Source organism: Natator depressus, chromosome 2, assembly GCF_965152275.1.
Source record: "Natator depressus isolate rNatDep1 chromosome 2, rNatDep2.hap1, whole genome shotgun sequence".
NCBI lineage: Eukaryota > Metazoa > Chordata > Testudines > Cheloniidae > Natator > Natator depressus.
In genome coordinates, this window is record NC_134235.1 from 189,407,867 (window position 1) to 189,431,176 (window position 23,310).

The 23,310-nt window shown below is 44.2% G+C and overlaps 1 protein-coding gene across 3 annotated transcripts in view; it reads left to right on the forward strand.

The window, feature by feature from the left end:
* Positions 1-224: 224 nt before the first annotated feature.
* Positions 225-23,310, forward strand: part of TCAIM (T cell activation inhibitor, mitochondrial) — a 49,427-nt gene continuing 26,341 nt past the window's right edge. The window contains exons 1-5 of one of the 3 annotated variants that reach the window (XM_074945607.1): positions 225-368; positions 4,041-4,114; positions 12,976-13,111; positions 15,215-15,368; positions 16,744-16,984. In XM_074945607.1, coding sequence (XP_074801708.1) covers positions 4,086-4,114; positions 12,976-13,111; positions 15,215-15,368; positions 16,744-16,984 — 560 coding nt within the window. In that variant the 5' untranslated portion in view covers positions 225-368; positions 4,041-4,085. Of the gene's footprint in view, positions 369-781; positions 984-4,040; positions 4,115-12,975; positions 13,112-15,214; positions 15,369-16,743; positions 16,985-23,310 lie in introns of those variants that run through there. The other 2 variants (XM_074945606.1, XR_012638259.1) reach the window with 2 other exon arrangements.

Sequence of the window (23,310 nt, forward strand, 5' to 3'; positions counted from 1 at the left end):
AGGTATCTGCTGGCACCTTAAAGATAAACAGATTTATTTGGGCATACGCCTTCGTGGGTAAAAATCCCACTTCTTGATGTGGGTTTTTTACCCACGAAAGCGTATGCCCAAATAAATGGGTTGGGTCTTTAAGGTGCCACCAGACTCCTGTTGCTGCGTAGCTGCGTTCACAAGCAGTGAAAATTGATTTCCAGCTCAGAGACAGAGCAGCGTGGGGCTCCCCAGCCAGGCTAGCTACTCCCGGTGCGTGGGTGGAGACATTGCCAAGCCCCCACTCCCAAAATCCCGGGGAGGAACTCGGAGCAGCGGGAGCTCGGGGGCGCGCGGCCGGCGGCCCCGCACAGCTGCTGCGGCGTGTGCGGTTACAGGTAAGGCCTTCGAGGTAACAGGGTGAAACCCCCGACGTGACGCCCGCGCTGCCTTGCTGGAGCGGTGAAAGCCTGAGGGGCCCGCTAAACTCCGGCCGGTTCCGCTCGGCTGAAGTCACCGGCGCCGGGATGGGAGTGCGGGGCGCCGGCGTCGCGAGCCTGGGGCCTGCCGCTGCAAGGAGCCCGGTAACGGCGGCAAGGGGCGGGCGGGGAGAGTCCGTTCATCAGCGTTTGCGGGGCTGGGGGCCGGGCTCCGCCGCCACTCGGCACCTGGAGCGTTACGTTCTGCCTCCGAGAAGTTAACAGCCTCCCCCGGGACCGCTGGGGCCCGGCCGAGCTCTCGCGCATGCGCGGCTACACTCGCTGTCTCTCTTAGTCGCAGGCTGGAGGAACGCGCGAGGTGACGCGGCTGCGCGCGACCCGGAGCGTGGGCGGAGCCGGAGGAGGAACCGGCCCGGGAGGTGGGAAGGTGACGGCGGCGACCCCGCCCCTCAGGCCGCTCCTCCTTCTCCCTGTCGGGAGCGGGGGGCGGGTCACTAGTGGCAGGTCCCTGCGCCCGCGCCCCGCGATGGGGACCGAGCCCCGGCAGGCGGGGGCCGCTGTCACGACGCTGAGGTAAGGAGGCGCGCGGGGTTCTGCGCCCACGGGCCCTTCCGAGGCCTACGACCCCTCGGGAGCGGCCCGTTGAACGTGCTAACGGGTCCAGGCAGTGATCGGTTTCCACGTGACTCGTTTAAAACTTCCCGCGGGATCCCGCTGCTCTGCCGGGCCCGCTGTCCTGGGGAGCGAGGCCGGGGGCGGCGCTTTCCCGTCACGCGGTGGACGGGGCCCCTGCAGCCCTGTTTGTGCCCGGATTGTAACCCTGGTGTTGTGCGGGGCCCGCTGACGAGCGCTGCCCGCGACCGCTTTGGCTCGGACGCACCCTCAGAGAGACTGGATGTTAGACCAATCACCCCGTGGAAACGCACTCCGCCGGGCGGGGCGGCTGTGTCTGAGCGCCCTTCGTGGGGTCTCGGGGTCGGGCGGCTCTGCTCAGGGGCTGGATGCAGACTCATGTCCCCTGGGCTGTAATACTTGGGGCTAGTTTAGGTGGTTGGGTTTAGATGATGTTGGGGGCCTGTGATATGCAAGAGGTCAAGGTGCCCTCTGGCCTTATACGCTGTGGATGGTCAAGAGTTGGAAGGCACTTGGCTTGTGTTGTGTTTTGTAAACTTTTTCTGTAGTATGCTGAGCGTGCAAGCCGCCAGGCCGTGTGGGTTCTGGCACCCTGCGCAGCTCCCCTGGAGACCAGGCTAAAACTCCTCCTTTCCTGCCTCTCACAAGAGACTTTGATTTGGAACTGCAGTTGCATGACTGCATCTCAGATCTCTCACATAATGCAACATAGGCCCAACAGGTGTCCGCCTGAGGCAGCAAAATGTTTAGTCACGTGTTAATGGTGTGGGTTTCAACATGGTGTCTTTTAAATTTTCCTGTTGACAAATCAGCCCTGATTCATTCTCTCTTGCATGGAGCTAAAGACTCGCATTTTAGATTTTAATTTTAAGGCCGTTTTTTACAGTCTGGAGATAGAATTTGCTGGATGCTTCATGAAATATTTTAAGAACTTACTCAAGTCTTTGAATTTTTGTAATTTACATTGCACTGCTTATGACCACTCTGAATTTGCCTGAGGTAGCAAAAAGCCACAGAACCAGCTCTAGTGTTGTACTCCTAACCTATGGAAATATTGTAGCTAAAATATTTATATGAATGTTTGTTTGGTTAATTCCGTGTATATTGTTGTTGAAATAGCCATGCCGCAGTCTGGCTAATTAGGGAAATGGGTAGTTGCTTCAGCAGGCATAAGATTAGAATCTAAAATAGTGTGTGATTTGGTGAAAGATGTTTGTAAAGAGTGTGTTGGGGTTTTTTTAATTGTTTTAGAAAAGTAATCAAATTGTTGACTTAACTGGTTAACCATAGCAGATTTTGTGCTGTATGAGAAAAGTGAATATTTCCTTTGTATTTAAACTTCTTCAGCTTTTGCCTGTTCATGACATCTGTCATTCTTACTAACATTGGTATACCTGGAATGTTCAGTTATTCAGTTCAGCATGCTGCTGGGAATGCTCACAGCAATCAAGTGCTCAGTTAAATGTGAGGAGCTGACAGCAGACACTATTTATACACACACTATGCTGCTTCCCTTGAGGAGACTGCCAATTATGCTGAACTATTTCGTGTCTTTCCAAGAGGAAAAAAGGGCCTACATACATATTAGCAAATACCCTTATACTTGACATAAGGAAGTGTTTGGCCCTACATCTATGGAGAATTCCAAAAGTATTAAAGCAAAAATTATTAGGAATGTTTTTAAAAATATATGGTGAATGGACTATTAAAACACAATTTGTTTCAAGCTGCCCTAGATATCACTTGATTAACACTCAATAAAAATTAAAAAATACATTACAATGAAAAGACTCAGATTTGTTTTTTTTAAAATGCAGTAACTTTTTGCATGTCACTCTCCCTTCATGTTAAGGTTGAGAACTAAGGCTCAATAGGAATATGAAACCAGATATATTCACTTTGAGTTCTGACGTGATAAGGTATAAAAGATGCTTTATTCTCAAAGACTTTGGTGTTAGAAGTGGAGTATAAATCTAGTTTGTTTGAGGAAATAAAGTTGTGTTTTGCTCAGACACAACTGTCTTTTGATTAGGGTGCAGATGAAATAATTGTGTGTGTGTGTGCAGTTGATCAGTTTAATAACATAATTAATACAGTAGCCAACACCAGATGTTTCAGAGGAAGACGCAAGAAAACTGCAGCAGGCAGTTATGAGAGAATCTGCCTCCAGAAATCCTCCCTCCTAACCCTCAGTAGTTAGAAATTGGCTTAAGCCCTTCCAAAACTGTTTGGTGGCTTTTCTTGGTTCATTTATTTAGTGTTTACTACTGTGATTCTAGATTTATCCATACAAAAAAATTGCTAATTTCATTTTGAAATCTGCTAAGCTTTTTGCCTCAATGATCTCTTGTGGGAATAGATTCCATATCGAATTATACATTGTATGAAAAAGTATCTGCCACCTGTTTTTAAAGGGACACAACCAACTTGAAAATCAGATTTTTCAAAACAAATATAAAGTTAAATGTAGCACCTAAGATAACTGGAAGAAGATTGAGTGAAAAACTGTTTTGCTCTGTTTTTTGTTTGTTTTTGTTCTGTTTTGTGGATTTGATAGCACTTTGTGCATAGTCAATGTCGCTGTTTTCCCCTGTGTAGCCAGTCAATTTCTCTTGTGCTGAAAAGACAGTTATAAATATCAACAGGGAAACTAAAAAACATTTTAAATATCTCAAAGGATTTTTTTTAAAAGCCATACTCAGAAACTGGAGTATCTTTAAATTATTCTGTTTAAGATTTTCAAATAGTATCAGTTCAAATCCACCTATGTCAATACAGAATTTATCACATAATTTACTAAAGGATACTTTTTTCCTTTAGCTTGGGAAAAAATCTAAAACCATCCTTGTGTAAAACCAAATCCCACATTGTAGATCTTCTTAGTTGTTCATTACCACTGTTACTTCAATTGTAAAAGAGTTTTTTAGAGAACTGAAAGGAGAAAATATACATGGACACAATCATTAAATATACTTTCCTTCTGTATTCTTCTTTAAGTGATCTAGCGGATGTCTGAAAGTTGACTTGAGCATAAGCAGTGAGATGTTTTCCCATTTGGGGTCTGTGAGGAGGTAAGACAGCCAAATTAATCTACCCTTTAACTTTGTAATTAAAAACTAGAGGTTTTGTGTTTCAGAGAAAAATTGAAAAATATTAATCGGTCATTTGTTATCCATGTGCCGTTTTTACCACAATAGCTGCAATAAACATTCAGTCATCCAATGGAGGATGAGTTGTCAGACACAGGCTAAACAGAACATAGGTTTGAGTATGGCTTTGTGAAATAAGGTGATATGACAAAGCTAAAATTAAATATCCAAAATATAACTGAATTCTTATGCTATTAAAGTTCAGTATTACAGATAAAGTGAACTGTAAGGATAAAGTAAATTACTTTTACCAAAGATATTCAATGTGAAAACTACAGGAAAAAGTTAAGTTTAATAGATTTTGACACCAATCTTCAACAGGGGGTATTATTTCATCAATAATTCTGTCTTGCAATCCTATTGCATAACATCTTGTTGCAGAGATTTTGTTTGATAATATCTTTCACAATAGTGAGACTGCCCTACTCTAGGTGGTAATGATTTTGCTTTTGAACATGAATCCCTGTCTCTTCTTATCCTCCTTAATCTGAATGCGGTTTTGGGGGGAAATTATCATTCCTTGAGCAAAAAGTCAAGGACACCTTCTTTGCATTTTTTTCTCTAAATTCATTTTAATTTCTTAATTTGGCGCTACAGCTATGGGATGCCTCAAAGGTCTGTCTTCCATATTTTCTGTGTATATTCTTCATTCTGTTAGGTTAATTATTGTCTGTGAGTGTTCCTCCTTTGAGTAAATTCAAAATAGTTTTTTGCTAGGATCCTCAGCCTATCTTCTACCATGGTAATGTTACATATAATAGTTTTATTTATTTTGTTTCCATGTATCACCATTTTTCTCATTAAGATCTTGGACAAATGTGATTTGTATGTCTCAAGACAAACATTCAGTTACAAGTTTTTCCTCATAACTTTTTTTTTATGTTAGCCAGAGGTAACTTTTAAAGATGGGAACAGGTAAGGTACAGGACGCCTAGGCCCTTTGCCAAGCAACTATGAAGGGGTAGGGTGCTGGCATTCTTGTATGGGTGTTGTCCATGGATCTTTTTTCAGACTCTACCTTTTTTTTTTTTTTTTTTTATGAGCTTCTAGCTAGTGGGTGTCTGATTAAATGTAAAGTACTTAAGAGTGTCTGGAAGGGAAAATCTTTCTCTTACTGTCTCAGAGCCTCCTGATTACTGTAAAGATGGTGTATATGGGAGGGGATAAATTTTACTACTGTCCTTTCCTGAATAACAGTGGTGAAGCTGACCAGTCTTGGTAATTTCACTCTGCTTCTTGACAAAACTAGGAGTAACAGAAGAGGTGGTAGAGTTGTCTCTCTGCCCATACAAGACTGTGTTGCTTTGGTGTACATTTGGTTCACATTTCAAAGGTTATTTTTATAACTGTAAGGGCTCCCCATCTTTGCCAGAGAAAGCTTTGTGCTTGTCACGGTCAGATTCTTCAAGCCCTGCAAGTTTATTTGAATCTTAAATATTCACCTACCCTTTTTTATTAGCCTCATCAGTTGTTCTGTTGTTAACTAAAGGCAGGGCTTAAATTCAGCCAGAGCCATCCAGAACAGAGTGCTGGTAAATATTTTCAAACCTGTGGGAGCCCTGGCACCAAGCCCCAAAAAATACTTGGGAAGAATTTAAGACCTGACAAAGTGTTAGAGATACTGACAAACAAGATCAGGGTCCTTATCTCAACTTGAGAACTCAACACTTGTTTTAAAAAATTGTTAAAAATAAAATTTAGACATGCACATGAGACTCTGATATCTGACCTTGTTTTAATTGCTGGATGGAAAGGTATTCACATGAATGAATCTGCTGCCCAAGTGCTGTAAAAGATATTTGGAGATGACCCTAAAATGTTATGGATCTAAGTAAATTCTATTTTAATTTGACTCACTATTTAATGATTTTGGAAAAGAAAAGATTTTTCCCAAAGACCAAACCATCGGGTTGTTAAGAGAAAGTGCAATGTGAAGTTAAGTATTTGATTTTCAGAATATCCATATTTGCACAGATCTTGGCTTTTAAAACATTCTTTGATTGCCTTTCTTGGGTTTCTTGATGATGATTTTACTAGATCTCATAAAATTTGAACTAACTGTGATTTGGCTACGATGTTTGTTTGCAAAGGCATTTGACTAGTGCAATAAAACTTGATTGATTGATCTCCATTTTGGTCATCTTATTTCAGCCTTGCAAAATTATCAAGATAATTTTAACAGTCCAGGTACATACTCCTCTACCCAACTCCTCTCCTCCCTCTCCCTGCCACAAAAAAAATCTGTTAGCCAACTTTTTATAGGGTAGGGGTAGACACAAAGAAATGTTCATCACAATTTATTCTCCAGTAAAATTACTCACCCCAGGAAATCAGGTGAATGGACTTTTATAAGGCTGTCTTATTATTTTTATATGGTCATCATTTCTATGTGAAGGATATGCAACTGTGCCTCTTATCTTTCATTTATTTGCCTGTCTTGAGTTTATCAACTTCTGATCATACTGTGATTTTTGTCTGTCTTGTATTTAATTTTGTGAAGTGTGGATTTTTTTTTTTTTTTTTTTTGGTCTATAGTTTAAATGAAAGACACTGCATAAATGTAAGTGTTTTACTGCTGAACAGAACTGAAGTGCTCTTCGTCATCTTAGTTTCAAACTGAATGTGAATGCTGATGGAAAGAAAAATTACTTCTCACATAGTATACTAATTAATTTACCAGGAGATCAGTTGCGAAGGAAAAATTCCATTGTTAAATATTTACCATTTACATGCTGACCTTGATATTTATAAGTGTGCTGTCCTGTTCATTTAACACAATAACTCAGACAACTTTGTACTATGGTCAGAAACCTTAGTGATCTTTTACCCAGAATTTGCCTTTTCCTCTCATTTCTCTAATCTGCCATGCAAGTCTGCTCTTTGTCATTTCCAGAATGTTGCCAGAACTTGCCCTTACTTCAGTTCTGCCTCCTGAGATCCTTCTGGGGCGATCAAGAGTGCTGTGGTCATATAACTCTGCCACTCGAGGAAATGGAACCATATCATATTCATTGCATCTTGTTAGTTTTCACATTAGTTCAGAATTGTAATCCTGGTATTTACAAATTTCTAAAGCCAAAGACACACTACCTCCCATTTGCCCACTACTTGCTCTTACAACCTTGAACTCTCTCCTTTAACTGTCCACAATTGAAGGTCACCCTTTAACTTGTGCTTTCTGATCTCTCTATCCAAACACTCCCTCTCTTCAAATCTTACTGTAAACAATCTTCTTTATCTATGATGGATATTAAATCTGTCAACATCCCTCTTCTTCCCTCTGTTCTTGCATCTTTCCTCATTTTCAAATAAGCTTATTTTCTTTTACTCCAGTCTACCGCCTTACATCATTTTGTCTTCTATACAAGAATATGCTTGGGAAATGAAGTAAGTTTGCTCAGGTTTAAAAATAGCCATGGGCATGTGGGTCTCAGAAGTGAACAAGGGATGCCTTCTCTGTGTTGAAGTATGATTATTTCTTTTTCAAGTGCTTGTTCATGTCCATTGCAATTAGGTGTGCATGTACTGCATGCACGGCAGTCAGAAGGTTTTTCCCCTAGCAGCCTCCGTTGGGTTGGCCTGCGCGCGCCCCCTGGGGTCACGCCTTCATTATGCTCAATATAGGCCCTGCCAACCTGCCACCCCCTCAGTTCATTCTTACTGCCTGTGACAGTTAGCCTGAACGCTCGTGGCTCTTGCTCTGCAAGTGCAATTCCCCTAGTTTCTTTAACTTCTTTGTGTAAATAGTTTGTATATAGAGAGTAATTAGTGTTAGTTTTAGATAAGGTTTACTTGGGGGTGCACCCTTTGGGCCCCCCCCTTTTTTTCCCTGGTACTGGGGTATGCCTCTGTCCCCAGGGTTAAAACCCTGCATAGACTGTGGCAAGCGTATGCCAAAAAGTGATCCTCATGCTTCCTGCCTGAAGTGTCTGGGTAAAGGCCACCTCAAAGAGCGCTGCAAAATCTGTAGAGGTTTTTGGCTGAGGACCCAAAAAGAGAGGGAGCAGCACCTCAAGATACTGCTAATGGAAGTTGCTTTGCATGCCCATTCGGACCCCAGCTCAGCGGAGCCAACGCTGAGCACCTCAGCACCGGGGCGCAGTGCCACAGAACCGTCAGAGCATGAGTCAGCACCAAGAAAGGACTCCAGTAGAGATTCTCGGCACTGGCAGGCGTCTCCTCACAGGAGCTCCGTGCACTCTCATTCTCCAGGCCCCCACAAGAAAAGAAGACCCAAGAGGGGACGCTCCACCACGCCCAGAGCAGCGCTTAAGGAGCCCACCACTGTGAGACCTGCGTCAGGCCACACAAGCTCAGCATCCACATTGAGGGTCGTGTTGACTCCTGACTCCCCCTAGGACCTTTTGAGTCTGGACGCCCTCCCCTCCCTTGTCTGGGAGAGCTGTGACTTGCAGATACTGTCCACGCCGGAGGCATTCGAGGCGGTTGAAGACCTGATCACCCTCACAGCACTGCCTTTCCCCACCCCCTGAAACAGGACAGGATGCCCGCAGCAGTCTAAAAGCACCCATGAGACCCCAGCGCCATCCAGGGGCAAACCGGCGATAATGCCATGCCAATTGCCATCCCCTCAGCACCGGTCACCAGTGCTATCAACGAACTTGCGGGTAGCGGAGCCACAACAGTCCTAGCCCCAAACGCCACTCTCCAGCACAGACGGGCTCCGCTCCTCCCTGGTCGTCTTATACAGAATCCTCGGAGTCAGAAGCAGAGTCCTACTGCTCCAGGAGGAGCAGGAGTTTGAGGTCCCGCAGACAAGAATACCATCTCCAACTGAGACCATGACCGGGTCATTGGCAGCCCCCTGCCCAGTGGCCGTTTTGGACCCCTGGGCCTTCCACCCGGGCCACGGCCACTGGTCCTATTCTAGGTCAGCGACATATGTGCCCTCAGCCTCCCAGATGGTCACTGTACCTCCGTCATCGTTGATGTTGGCCGTACTCACTGGGGTGCCGACAGCGGCACCAGCCCTGGCCACAATGGCACCAGCTGCGCCACAAGATCCCCTCAGTTCCGGGGGTAGCGAGTAGGACTCACTCCCAACTAGGGCCTCGTCGTCCTCCTCGCATGACAAGGCAGTGGCGTGCACATCAATGGCCCCAGCCTTAGAGGACAGTAGGGTGCTCCAACAACTGATGTGGAGGGTGGCACAAAACCTGAGCATCCAGACTGAGGAGGTCGTCGAGTCCTCTGACCTGATGGTGGACATCCTTGCCCCTTCTGGTCCCTCCCATATCGCCCTGCCTCTAATACGGACTATACAAGAGATCACTAAGACATTGTGGCAGACTCCAGCCTCCTTGCCATCAACGGCAAAGAGGAATGAGTGGAGGTGTTTCGTTCCCTTTAAAGGGTTTGAGCACCTGTATACCCACCCTCCACCAGACTCCCGCTCATTTGCCATGGCTACCACTAGGGAGTGCCAAAGCTGCCAGGGCCCCTCCCCAAAAATCAGGAGGCAAAAAAGATGGACCTCTGGGAGGAAAATTTATGCCACCAGGGAGCTACAACTCTGGATCTCTAACCACCAGGCTGTCCTCGGCAGGTACAATTACAACTCCTGCGGAGTGATGGCCAAATTCAGAGTTGTTGCCGGAGGACTCCAGGGCAGAATTCTCTCTAGTGGAGGAAGGAAAGCTGGTTTCCTGAGTCTCACTTCAGGCAGCCCTTGAAGTGGCATTCTCAGTGTCCCATACCATGGCCTTGGGGATAGCCATTAAACGGACCACCTGGCTACAGGTGTCTGGGCTTCCTTAAGAAGTCCAGCATACAATTCAAGATCTCCCCTTTTGAGGGTTCAGCCCTGTTTTCGGAGAAAACAGACTCCCAGCTTCATCGCCTGAAAGACTCAAGGGCCACCCTCAAGTCTCTGAGCCTCCGCACTCCGGCAAACCACAGAAACATTTTAAGCTGCAGACTCCCGCCTTGTTCATACCAGCCTCAAAATAGGCAGGACTTCTCCCACGGGTGGGGTAGAAACAACAGAAAGAGGCCAGGGCTCTGGTCAGGGGAAGCAGTCTGCTGGCCAGAAGCAGACCTTGTGAAGATGCGCCTGGGCGCGACCCACCAGTCTGGACACTGGATCCATATCACCTTACCTTCTCGTGCCAACAGTCCCCTTTCTACCCCGGGTGGGCCTGAATTATATTGGATCTCTGGATACTCTACACGGTAGAAAGGGGATAGTCCCACCAATTCTCTGCCCTTCCACCCCCCTTCCCCGTCCCTCTTCAGAGACCCTTCTCACGAGAAGCTCCTCATACAGGAGGTGCACTCGGTCTTGTCACTTGAGGCAGTGGAAGAGGTTCCTCGAGTTGAAGGGCTAGGGCTTCTATTCCTGGTATTTCCCAATACCGGAAGCCAAAGGCGGCCTCAGGCCCATCCTAGACCTGCGAGATCTCAACAAGTTCATGAAGAAACTGAAGTTCCCTATGGTCTCTTTGGCCTCCATTATCCCTTCCTTGGATCCAGGGGACTGGTATGCCACCCTCGACTTGAAGGATGTTTACTTTCACATTTCGATTAAGCCATCCCACAGAAGGTACCTCAGGTTCATGGTGATCCACAATCACTACTAGTTCACGGTCCTCCCATTTTTGACCTGTCAGCAGCTCCTCGAGTTTCAGAGTAACAGCCGTGTTAGTCTGTATTCGCAAAAAGAAAAGTAGTACTTGTGGCACCTTAGAGACTAACCAGTTTATTTGAGCATAAGCTTTCGTGAGCTACAGCTCACTTCATCGGATGCATACTGTGGAAAGTGTTTACCAAGTGCATCACAGTTGTGGCTGCGTTCCTGCACAAGCAATAGGTACGGGTATTTCCATACCTCAACAACTGGCTAATCAAGGGCCACTCCACGACGCAAGTGGAGGCACAACTTGGCTTCATAAGAGCAACTTTTGACGAACTGGGCCTTCTCAGTGTGTAGAAGTCAACTCTCTCCCATTTAGCAGATAGAGTTTATAAGTGGTACTAGACTCCACACAGGACATTGTGTACCTCCCGGAATCGTGGTTCTGGTCCCTGGGTGACGTCATTCAAAACCTCAGACAGTTCCCTACAACCACAGCAAGGAATTGCCTGAAGCTTCTGGGACGCATGGCCGCTTGTACCTATTTAGTACAGCACGCCAGACTCAGACTCCAGACTCGTCAGGTGTGGCTAGCCTCAGTGTATCGCCCGGTTCAGGACGGTCTGGACAAGATTGTCACTCTACCTCATCCAGTCCTCAACTCCCTCCTGTGGTGCTCGACCCACAGATAGGGTGTGCCGGGGTCCCCTTCACCAGACCTCACCCATCCTCCTTGCTGGTGATGGATGTGTCAGCATTGGGGTGGGGGGGGGTACACCTAGGAGACCTCAGGACACAAGGTCTCTGGTCTCAGGTGAAGTTCCCTTCACATCAACGTCAGAGAGTTGAAAGCAGTCCGCCTAGCATGCCAGACCTTCCGAGTTCATCTGGAGGGGAAATGTGTATTGGTCATGACAGACAACACAACAGTGATGTTTTATATAAACAGACGGGGTGCATGCTCCTCTCCCCTGTGCCAGGAAGCCCTTAGACTGTGGGACTTTTGCATAGCTCACTCGATCCTCCCTGGAGTACAGAACGAGTTGGCAGACTATCTCACCAGGTTGTTCCACGGCCATGAGTGGTCCTTGCGCCCGGATGTTGCAAACTCTATCTTCCAACTCTATGTCCTGCTCCTCCGCTCACTGCACATTCCATGAGGGCACAAGCTTCCTCAGCGGCATATTTCCTGGTGCATGTTGTCATCAATGCACATTTTTGCCTCGCATTACGCTATTACCCAGCAGGCCAGAGATGATGCAGCCTTTGGTAGAGCAGTGCTACAGTCAGCAAACCTTTGAGCTCTGACCCCACCTCCAAAACTTGGGCTTGGTAATCACCTAATTGGAATTGACATGAACAAGCACTCAAAGAAGAAAAAACAGTTATTCACCTTCTCGTTACTGTTGTTCGAGATGTGGTGTTCATGTCTATTCCAATTCCAATCCTCCTACCCATCTGTGAGAGCAGCCGGCAAGAAGGAACTGAGGGAGTCGCGGGTCGGCAGGACCCTATATTGATTGCCACAAAGGTGTGACCCCAGGGGCCGCCCTGGCCAACCCGACAGAGGCCACTAGGAGAAAAACCTTCCAGCTGCCATGCCCGCAGTGCGCACACACCTAATTGGAACTGACATGAACAACACATCTCAAAGAACAACAGTTACAAGAGGTAAGTAACTCGGATTTTTTTTTAGCCCAGAACTAATGCTTTGTTTTTATAGCACTTTTAATCCAAGAATAGCAAAGTGCTTTACAAGTATTAAACTTCTTAGCTACTTTCGAACCTTCAAGTTATGGGCATTGACTTGAGAAACACCAATTCCAAGATGGCAGCCCTCAGTACCTCTGACTATTCCAATCACCAGTATTTAAAAGAGGTATTTCTGTGGAGAATTTCATATATGAACTTGTAAGATTCATCCCTTACCTTCTCCAAATACCACTTTTTGAATGCCACTAATCAGAACTGTTAGCATCAACCATCTTTGTAACACAATAGGCCTGTTATGGTTAAATAGAATTTTGTTGATCCCATGAGACAAAATCCAGCCTTCTAGTACGGCTTATTTTTAAGTGATTGTATTTCATATGAGTGTTTGCACCATTTTGGTAACATTTCTTTTATGTAGTTTATATTACTTCACCATTTGGAGGTTACTTTAATACATAAGGCTTTTATTTCTTGTTAGGTTGTGTCTGGAGAAAATATTGCTACAGTGGGTTCTTCAGGCAAGACCTTTGTCAGGGGCTGAAGTCTTCAATGCTCTCAGACCTTTCTATTTTGCTGTGCATCCAGATTTCTTTGGCCAGCATCCCAGAGAGAGGGTAAAAATTTATTTTTGTTTCTAAAGGTGTTTTCATGTATATGGTATATGAAGAAAGGAAATATTTTATTAGTTTAGATTTTGCACTGTCAAAGTTTGATCTACCATTTGTAGAACTAACATGGTGATCAGGAAATACAACTTTAACAAGATAATGTCCAGCAAATTCTTATATTTTGGACAAAGTATATCCCCAAACTCACTAATCAGCCTTTCACTATGCATTGCTTTCTCTGACACTCTGACAGGTTTCAGAGTAACAGCCGTGTTAGTCTGTATTCTTAAAAAGAAAAAAGAAAAGGAGTACTTGTGGCACCTTAGAGACTAACCAGTTTATTTGAGCATGAGCTTTCGTGAGCTACAGCTCACTTCATCGGATGCATAGCATATTGTGGAAACTGCAGAAGACATTATATACACACAGAGACCATGAAACAAAACTTCCTCCCACCCCACTGTCCTGCTCGTAACAGCTTATCTAAAGTGATCATCAAGGAGGGCCATTTCCAGCACAAATCCAGGTTTTCTCACCCTTCCACCCTTCCCCCCCCCACAGACACACATACAAACTCACTCTCCTGCTGGTAATAGCCCATCCCTCTTTGAAACCTCTCTTTATAATGCGCATGATAATCAAGGTGGGTCATTTCCAGCACTAATCCAGGTTTTCTCACCACCACCCCACCCCCCCACACACACACCCCCCTCCAAAAACCACACACACAAACTCACTCTCCTGCTGGCAATAGCTCATCTTACAATGTGCACAGCAATAATCCAAGTTTAACCAGAACGTCTTGGGGGGGGGGTTGTAGGAAAAAAACAAGGGGAGATAGGCTACCTTGCATAATGACTTAGCCACTCCCAGTCTCTATTCAAGCCCAAATTAATAGTATCCAATTTGCAAATGAATTCCAATTCAGCAGTTTCTCGCTGGAGTCTGGATTTGAAGTTTTTTTGCTTTAAGATAGCGACCCTCATGTCTGTGATTGCGTGACCAGAGAGATTGAAGTGTTCTCCGACTGGTTTATGAATGTTATAATTCTTAACATCTGATTTGTGTCCATTTATTCTTTTACGTAGAGACTGTCCAGTTTGACCAATGTACATGGCAGAGGGGCATTGCTGGCACATGATGGCATATATCACATTGGTGGATGTGCAGGTGAACGAGCCTCTGATAGTGTGGCTGATGTTGTTAGGCCCTGTGATGGTGTTCCCTGAATAGATATGTGGGCAGTGAAGAAACAGATTGATAGAGCCAGAAGAGTTCCCAGAAGTCACCTACTACAGGACAGGCCTAACAAAGAAAATAACAGAACGCCACTAGCCGTCACCTTCAGCCCCCAACTAAAACCCCTCCAACGCATTATTAAGGATCTACAACCTATCCTGAAGGATGACCCAACACTCTCACAAATCTTGGGAGAAAGGCCAGTCCTTGCCTACAGACAGCCCCCCAACCTGAAGCGAATACTCACCAACAACCACATACCACACAACAGAACCACTAACCCAGGAACCTATCCTTGCAACAAAGCCCGTTGCCAACTGTGCCCACATATCTATTCAGGGAATATGCATCCGATGAAGTGAGCTGTAGCTCACGAAAGCTCATGCTCAAATAAACTGGTTAGTCTCTAAGGTGCCACAAGTACTCCTTTTCTTTTTTCTTTTTTCTGACACTCTGGAGTCTTGAACCATACAAAACATAGAACTAATGCAACACTCCATTTTATTTTTTTTAAACCTGTGACAGCCCTTACAAAGAATGACCTTTTTACTTTTAATCAAACCTAATTTTTTACCTGTTTTTGGAAGCTATCTTGAACATTATATATGCTTTAACTTCTGTTTTACTCTTATCTACCATCAAGTGAGCTATTCATGCAATGAAGATAAATTTTTAATGAAATTACTCAGTCACCTTTCTACGTGGAATACATTGATGTGTTTTCATGGAATTGTGAACTACGTTTAATACGTTGAATTTAGTTGTATCTTATTAAACTAACACTGTTAGCCTACTTTTAAATAAATATGCCATGTTGAGAAAGCAGACAAAATTAAGTATTTACAGTGGCTCTTATTTTGTTTTCTACAGGAAATCAATGAAAACTCTCTTAAGAGGTTAAATGGCTATTTGGAGAATCTCCAGAAACCAGGATTTAAGTCTTTTAAGCCAACTCAACTCACTTTTTACGTGAGAGAGAGAGAACAAAACTCTTCTGATGTCCAAGAATCCTTCAGTGCTGCAGGTGCTTTTTTTTTAATCTGATAATTTCTCTTGCAAAATTAAATACTGAAAATCCATTCCATAGTTTTGTACTATTCACCCCTTTTTTATAGTGTCTTATCTACTACCCATTGATGTCAATTGGCATTGTATCAGGCCCTTAAAGGCCATCCCAGGTAATTACACATTCTTCTAATGGAAAATCTTTTTTAAGAGCGAGTGATTATAATGGGTTTAAATGTAAGTAGGAGTCCAGTCGATAATCTTACAATGAAATTGAAATAATACCCTGACATACTTGCCAGCTATCAATGCTTTTAATTCAACTATCTGTGTATAACTTGAAGATAGTTATAGTTTAGGGTGTTACTTTTATTTTCTCATTATTTGGTCTAGCTGTAACATGTAGACTCTCAGTATGTTATAGAAGTGCTGAATGACCTAGAGCAGCAGAGGTACATTTTAAAGTGCAATTTGTAAATTTCAGTTAATATTCGCTTAAGAGAACGTAGGATGATTCACTGGCAAGTTTGGTATGCTTGTCTCTGAATTTTCCTCAGATTTTTTTTTACAATTTTGTCTAATGAAATGTTAGGCTGTATTTTAATTCATGTTCTGTTTTTCTAGTGGTCAGAAAATTCTCACATAAATGAATTTTGAGTGATCATTCTGCTAGAAGAAGAAAATCATACTAGCCTGCAGAGAAAAATAGTGGTATATTTGAGCCACTTAGATATAAGAATAAAGGGGGGGTTGTTTAGTAGTTAGAACAGGAGGGACTGGATCTATGTGGTTCTGTTCCTGCTTTTGCCACTGACTTGCTGTGACACTGTGCGAGTCAGTTAACATCTCTGTGCCTTAGTTTACACCTCTGTGTATAACAAGTGTAATGCTTGTCTCTTGAATTTCATAGGTGCTGAGGCTTACTGTTTGTGAAGTAGTCTTAGATCCTTGCCTGTCTACAGTATATTTAATCCAAAGTAGTATTTTTTTTGTTAATAAATCTTACATAAAGGGCTCTTGAACAAAACTGTTGGAGTTAAAGCAATAGAAATGTTTGCGCCTCCTTCATATTTATTTTCTATTTGTCACAATTGCAGATAAGCTTCAGACTTACCCACTGAGCCAAATAGTTGAAATATCCTAGTAGTTATAGCTCTGGACTTGTACAATTGTAAATATTAAACTATATTCTGATGCCTTCTGCCATGCTAATAGTTTGAAGTCTATAGTACTTGTTAAATAAATTTTATAATTTCACTGTGAAACTTATCATATAATACATGTATGGTTTGTTTCAACTTTAAGGCAAGAATGAAACAATGTGAATGCATCTAAAAGCTCAGCTATTCAGTTGAATGCAATATTAATTGTTTTGAGGGTTGCGTTTTTTATAGGTTTTCGAGCCGTCAGTTTTACTTTGCACACCAGGGACTTACTAAGCACAGTATTAGACATTCTCAACTCCTGCAGCTTATCTACTGAGCATGTCCAGTGCGTGAACTCTCAACCTCACAAAGAAGTAAAAGGGACGTTTTATAGGCCTATCAAATGGGACAAGACTTATTACTCATTTACTGGATTCAAGGATCCTGAGGAAGAACTAGAACAAGCCCAGAGGGTGGAAATTACTCTAATGTAGGTAAAGGTTTTTATTTAACTAAACTACTGTTTTGTAATATACATTAGTCTGCTTTTAATAGTGGTAAAATAGGATAAGAATTTTTGACAAACTGCAAAATGTTTATCACCCCAAGTATTGTTCCTTACCCTATAGTGATGTAATTGAAGGGTGCTCAGATGAGCAACTGCAGTTAATCATCAACTCGATGGGCAAAGAGGCAAAGAATGTCATGGCTCATAGTCAATGATTGTTTCAAATGTGGATGTTTAGTCCTAGTTTTTCATTAGTTTGCTGTGGAATACCGCTGTAGATTCATCAGGGGAGTCAACAGATTTCAGGTGTTAAAACTCAGTCAGTATTCTACATCACTTGTAATATACTTAGAGCTTTCAGAACACAAAATAATACATTTAAATCTATGCAAGTCAAGACATCAATTGGGCACCATGTTATAGAGCCCTATAAAAATGCTTTATATCTGTATTGTGTGGTTTTTGCGGTGCCTAACATCTGTTTCAGCTTTCGGGCACCATCTTAAATATCCAAAGTTTTGGCAATTTAATATATGCAGTTAACTTACACTAAATGCATTATATTGTGATTTAGAAATCAACTGCTGAAAATTGCTTAGTACTCTTAATTGTTTATAAATCTTGAATAAGCTTACTACTAATTTCTGAAGAAATAAATGCTGATCATGAGACACTTTTTAAAAATGACTGAATTAAAATAAACAGCATTATACAATTTAATTTTTATTCCCTTGAATATAATATAATGCAAAATGTGTGGTGTTTATGTGAAGTGCCAGACTAATTGGAGTGTAAGCTCTTCAAGGCAGAGAGCATGATACCTAGCACATAAGGTCATTGTACTACTGTAAAACACATAACAGATCTAAGTTGTACATGAGTTTTGTTTTCTTTCTGTGTATAATTGTACATCCTTTTCTTCTATATCATGAGCCTGTTATGATTACTTCATGATTTGTATAAATTGTCATTTGGAGATGGACCTTTTTCTTGTATCTGTTTTATATTCATGCTTGAGTTTAGTACTTTTTCTTAGCGGTGGAGTATAATATTGCTCTTGTAAAAACAAGAAACTGCAATCAATCAGTTGTGTATAGTGGGCATTTGGATAGCTGAAATGGTTGAAAAGGGTAAATAGAGTAAAGGAGATCATTAAATATCTCGTAGAAATAATTGATTTTAATCTTTCTCTGAGTGTCTCAAATATTTTTCCAGTTATAGCAAAAGCTCTACTACCAGGTTTCTGACCAATATTACAAGCATCATTTACTGTTTTGTTTTGAGGGGGCTTTTGTGTGTGTGTAGTAAAGATAACATTTCCTATCAATCTATATTCTGACTAGAAAACAATATACACTGTTGACTTAGGGCATGTCTACACTGAGACTTCACACTCTGGCTTGCCATATAGGAATCTACAGCACGTTAGCTGGCTGCTCACTGACTGGCTATGTGGACTGCTACTGTGCATGAATAATTCCAGAGTGTGCTTTGATGAACTGCACAGAACTACAGATCTTTTATTGTGCATTAGCAGGGTCCACATGGCCAGTTACTGCATGGCAAGCTAGTGTACTGTAGAGTCACACCCTGGCTTGCCACACAGTGGTCTCCATGTGGGCAAGCCCTGAGAAGTCCATCTGCTGCTTGAAGTTACATCGAAATTATAGTTCAGTCAAAATACCTTCCTGTAATCAACTGAAATCCCCATCACTGACAAGAAAGGGTTAAAGGCCAGTTGGGCATATTCACTCCACATGGGTGGAAATTAGATCATTATCAGCCAGAGAGAGGGGACCAAAAAAATCTGGGGATAACTCAGCAGACACCTGGGCCTTATAAATAGGCTGAGGGAGTTCAGCGTTGGGGAGAAGACCCACTTGCTTCCTGTGGCTGTTCCTGCCAAGAGCCAAAGTGCCAGATAATAGTGGAGGCTAGAGGCCTCAGGAAGATTTAGACTCAATGAGACAGTGCTTGATACCAGAACTGAGGAAAGGCAGTGAAACCCAAGGAAAGTGTTTAAGCACAGGGGCCCAGAGGATAGATTGATTTTTTGGTAGTTTGGATTACACTTGGACGTTTTGTTAAACTGAAAGGGATTTGGACTAGCAGCTTCTCAGCCAGAGGGCTGAATGGCGTGCAAAGACAGGTAGCCTGCAGGGGCTCTGAGTGGTCATAGTTCCCCTCAGGTTTGGCATGGCTGCTCTTCTGTCTCCGTCTGTGGAGGGATGGATGGGCCAAACCTGAGTGGTGCTGTCACAATGCTCGTAGTGGGGACAGGAGCTGCGACTGCAGGGTGGCCTCAGTGTGGACTTTATTCAAATTCACAATTACCATGAACACTAATGCTATGATTTTGACACACACATCACAATCAGGGCAAAATATTGGCTAATGGTATGGATTCAGCTCAGAAAACAAGTTCATAAAAGGTGTGGTATCTGAAAAAGTTCATATCTGAAATGTCACTAAAATATGGAATGTGATAGTGGAATAATTTTTCTCTTGTTACTTTAGGATTGTAAAATAATGCTCTAGTATTACTAGTGTAATTGCATTTTGCTGTTCACATTTGTGCAGCACAAAAGTAATGGGCTATTTTTAATTCTGTAGATGTGGCCTTAATTGTATTTATGTGCACTGCACACAACTGCTAAGACCTGAGATTTTGCACGCAATAGATCCCTCTCTTTTGGTTGAGTGGGCATGGTAAAAGCACCCACGGTTTTAAAATTAAGTGCTGTTGTACGTACTTCACATTGTCCTTGCTTAGATATTTAGATTGCCCTGTTTCCCTCCCCTGCCCCACAGCCATACCTGTATGCTCCAGAAGTCAATTCATTTCTGATGGTTATCAGTGACGAAGGAACCCTAGAACTGTGACCTCTACTCATCAGTGTTCATCCTATCTCATGTGAGGTATCAAAGTATTTCATCCCTCATATCTCTCCCCGCGCTCTATTATATCCTTTGGCTCTGGTGTCAGTTTCCTTAAATTTAAACCCAAAACACACCACCACTTTTTGTGTTAGTCTTCAGAGGCACTGACATCTGACAGAGTTGTTTTAGAGCTGCTCGTGTAAACCACACCAGTCTTCAGGTCTCTACCTTTCACTCCCCTCAGAACAGCTAGAGGTAATAGAGTGCATCTCTAATAATACCAGAGGTTTCAGAGCAACTTGTGTGGCAGTTGGTGCACAGCTTTTGTGGAGCTCAAGTTCTCACTTATAGGTACATCAGAGGCATTCAGCAGCTTCAGTCACTTATGTCTCATTCCCATTGGAACATCACTGAGCTTCATAGACTGACCTTAATGCAAGGGCATCTTCAGTGCCCTTAAGGTCTTGCTCCTCCGAGTGTGAAAAGAGTGTATATCACTGCTGCGCTTTATCTTTGAAGCACCAGTGGCATACTTCTCAGCACGTTTTCTGGATCAGGTGTTGTGTTTTCTGTCTGCTTCCCTTTCTCTTTCAGATTGAGAAGGGCCCCCGCAGCTTTAAAAAAGGTGGATGTGGTCATACTATATCCCTCACAAGTAGGCATGACTGCTGTGTCCTGCTTCAGTGAGGATCACGATTGACTAGGCTGTGAGACGATCAGAGATGTCAGTGTGAGCCATTAGGTCCCAGTGGGAGTTCCTCCTTATACATTCCAGTGCTTCTGATAAGTCTGGAGAGAATTTGGCCTCAAATGAGTCAGAACTGATACCTCTTGCTTCACATCAGGGCAGGCGTTAGGGGTTGGCAACCTGGGCAACCACCCAAGGTGCTGTAGTCAAGAGGGTACCATGGTGAAGAAGCAAGGGTCTCAGGCTCCCCCTTGCTGCCTGCAGGGTGCAGCCTGGCATGACAGGAGCGCCCACCTCCTTGCTCCAGAGCAGATGCCCCCTGCTTGCCACCACAACTGGTTTCCCAGCCCACTTCCCAGTCCCACCTCTGCACTCTGCAAGCCAATGAGTTCTTCCCCTCACCCTCTGGGACTGTCCCAGCCTGAGCCATTCCTCCTTCCATGGGTGGCCTGAATGAAAGCAGTGCTTCCCAATAGAAGATGAAAGTGGAATCTCAGCCGGACAGTGGGAACTAGAAATTTCTGGCCTCTTCTCTGAAATTTCTCTTTCTCTCTGAAACTGCAAGAGAGAGTACGGAGAGGGGGTTTCCTGACCCCATGTCCCAGCTCTCAGAGGGCCTCCCAGGGCTTCCAGCTCTTCTCTTCCCCACCCCCCAGGTTCCAGGGGGACCCTCCCTATACCCCCAGCTCCCAGGAAGCCCTTCTCTCTGCCCCCCAGGTGCCAGCCTCCCAGTTCTCAGGGCCCGCCCATTCTCCCCAGTTCTCAGGGTATCCCCCAGGTCTTTGAGGTTCTCCCCTCCCCCATTCCACACATTGACCACCCAGTTCCCCAGTTCTCAGGGGCTCCACCTTTCTCTTGCTCATCCCAAAGGGAGTTGTCACTGCAAGGGGTTGGAGATATTTCAGGAGCGACCCTTCCACCATCACCACCCATCCTAGCTATCTCCAGTGCGCTGGAGTGCATTTTAACCTTCCCTGCCCCCCAATAGCCCCCCTTCTATGGGACTGGAAGGGGCAGTTTAATATTGGGGATGCTCAGTATTGGGGCGTGGGGAGAGATCTGCCCTTTTGGAGCCCCCTACCCCTCACTACGTGTCACTACCCCTCCCCTGCCTTCCCACACAAGCAAACTATCTGTACTCCTCTGGTTCCCTCTCCCCTTTCTGGAGCTCTCTGGTCACCATGCTTCCCTGCCACCACAGCTCTCTGGTGCCTTCCTGTCGCTGTACCTCCCCTTAGGCTGCTGACCCGTTGTAGAGAGCCCAGGGAGGCAGTGAGGGCCAGAGCAATGGGGATGGGTGGGGACCCCAGGGAGGCAGTGGGGGCCAGGGGCACCAAAATACAAGTTCACCCAGGGCGCTATTTTCCCTAAGGCTGGTTCTACTTCACAGCAAGACTGAGTTGGCATTTTCTATGGTGGTGTAGGTCTGATGGGATAGATCTCATCATTCTACTTCCATCCTTTCAGAGCAGTCAGCTAGATGTACAGTATCAATATTGCTGTAGTGCAATGAGCATGACTTCAGTATGTGGTTCTTGAAGCTGACTTCTGTGGTTAAATGAGGCATGATAATACTCCCATAGTGCTTAAACTCATTCGGTACCAATAGGGCTCAAAAGACTTTCAACTTGTAGCTGACTTTGCCAGTGAGGTATAGCTGTGGTTTTAAAGTAACTCAATAAATTGATGCATTCTCTGGGTGCACTGAGAGCTGTGATAACATACACAGATGGAGCTTTTGTGGCACTAAAGTGTCAGACTGTTGTTTTGTCATGCCATAGTTGGTACAAAGACTTGGGAAAGAGCTCGAACACATTTCATTACCACAAGAGTGGTCACATTTAGTATTTCTGTATCAGCTAACTGCCCTCTGGTGTCCGTGCCCTGTCATGGCGAGACAGCTCGCATGCTGTAACAATCCCCAGAGTCTGGCTCAGCAAGGACTTTTGCTCCTGGCAGGTTCAACCATGCCGGACTGGTCTGTAGGGGAGGGGCCAGACAAAAGATTAACAACAGCCTTGGGAGAAACTTTGCTGTATTGATGGACAACATTCTGAGGTTGTGTCCATCTTTTTGGAGAAGGGAGTGGAGCGGTCCCTGCTTGAGTGGAAGTCAATCAGCAGCAGTCTTATGAGAGCCAGACTGAAAGGGAAACAGAGTAATCACCCCAATCCAGTGCTATGCTCCAACAAATGACAGTAATGAAGAAGCAAAGGACAAATTCTACCTTGCACTATAGGCATAGTTAGAGAGAGTACCACACTACAACCTAACTATCATCATGGGAGACCTGAATGCCAAGGTGAATAAGGACAACACAAACAACGACAGAGCAATGGGAAGACATGAGTGTGGCACCATGAATGAAAATGGAGAGGCTTGTTGATTTCTACAATATTGAACGATTTAGGCATCAGCGGAACCCTATTTCAACATTGTGAAATTCACAAGCTGACATGAGGTTCTCCAAATGGCAGAAATAAGAACCAGATTGACCATACGATGATCAATGGCAAATGACGACACTTGCTGACAGATGTGAAAGTGAGAAGGGGAGCAGATGTTGGCTGCGACCACCACCTTGTGACAGCCTCCATCAAACTAAAACTGAGAAGTGTGGGTCCACCAAACAAGGGACATAGAATATCCTTATGATATTGACAAGCTAAAATCCCCTGAAATACAGAAAGCTTTCGTTCTGCAGTTAAAGAACAGGTTTCAGGAACTTGCAGCCCTTGAT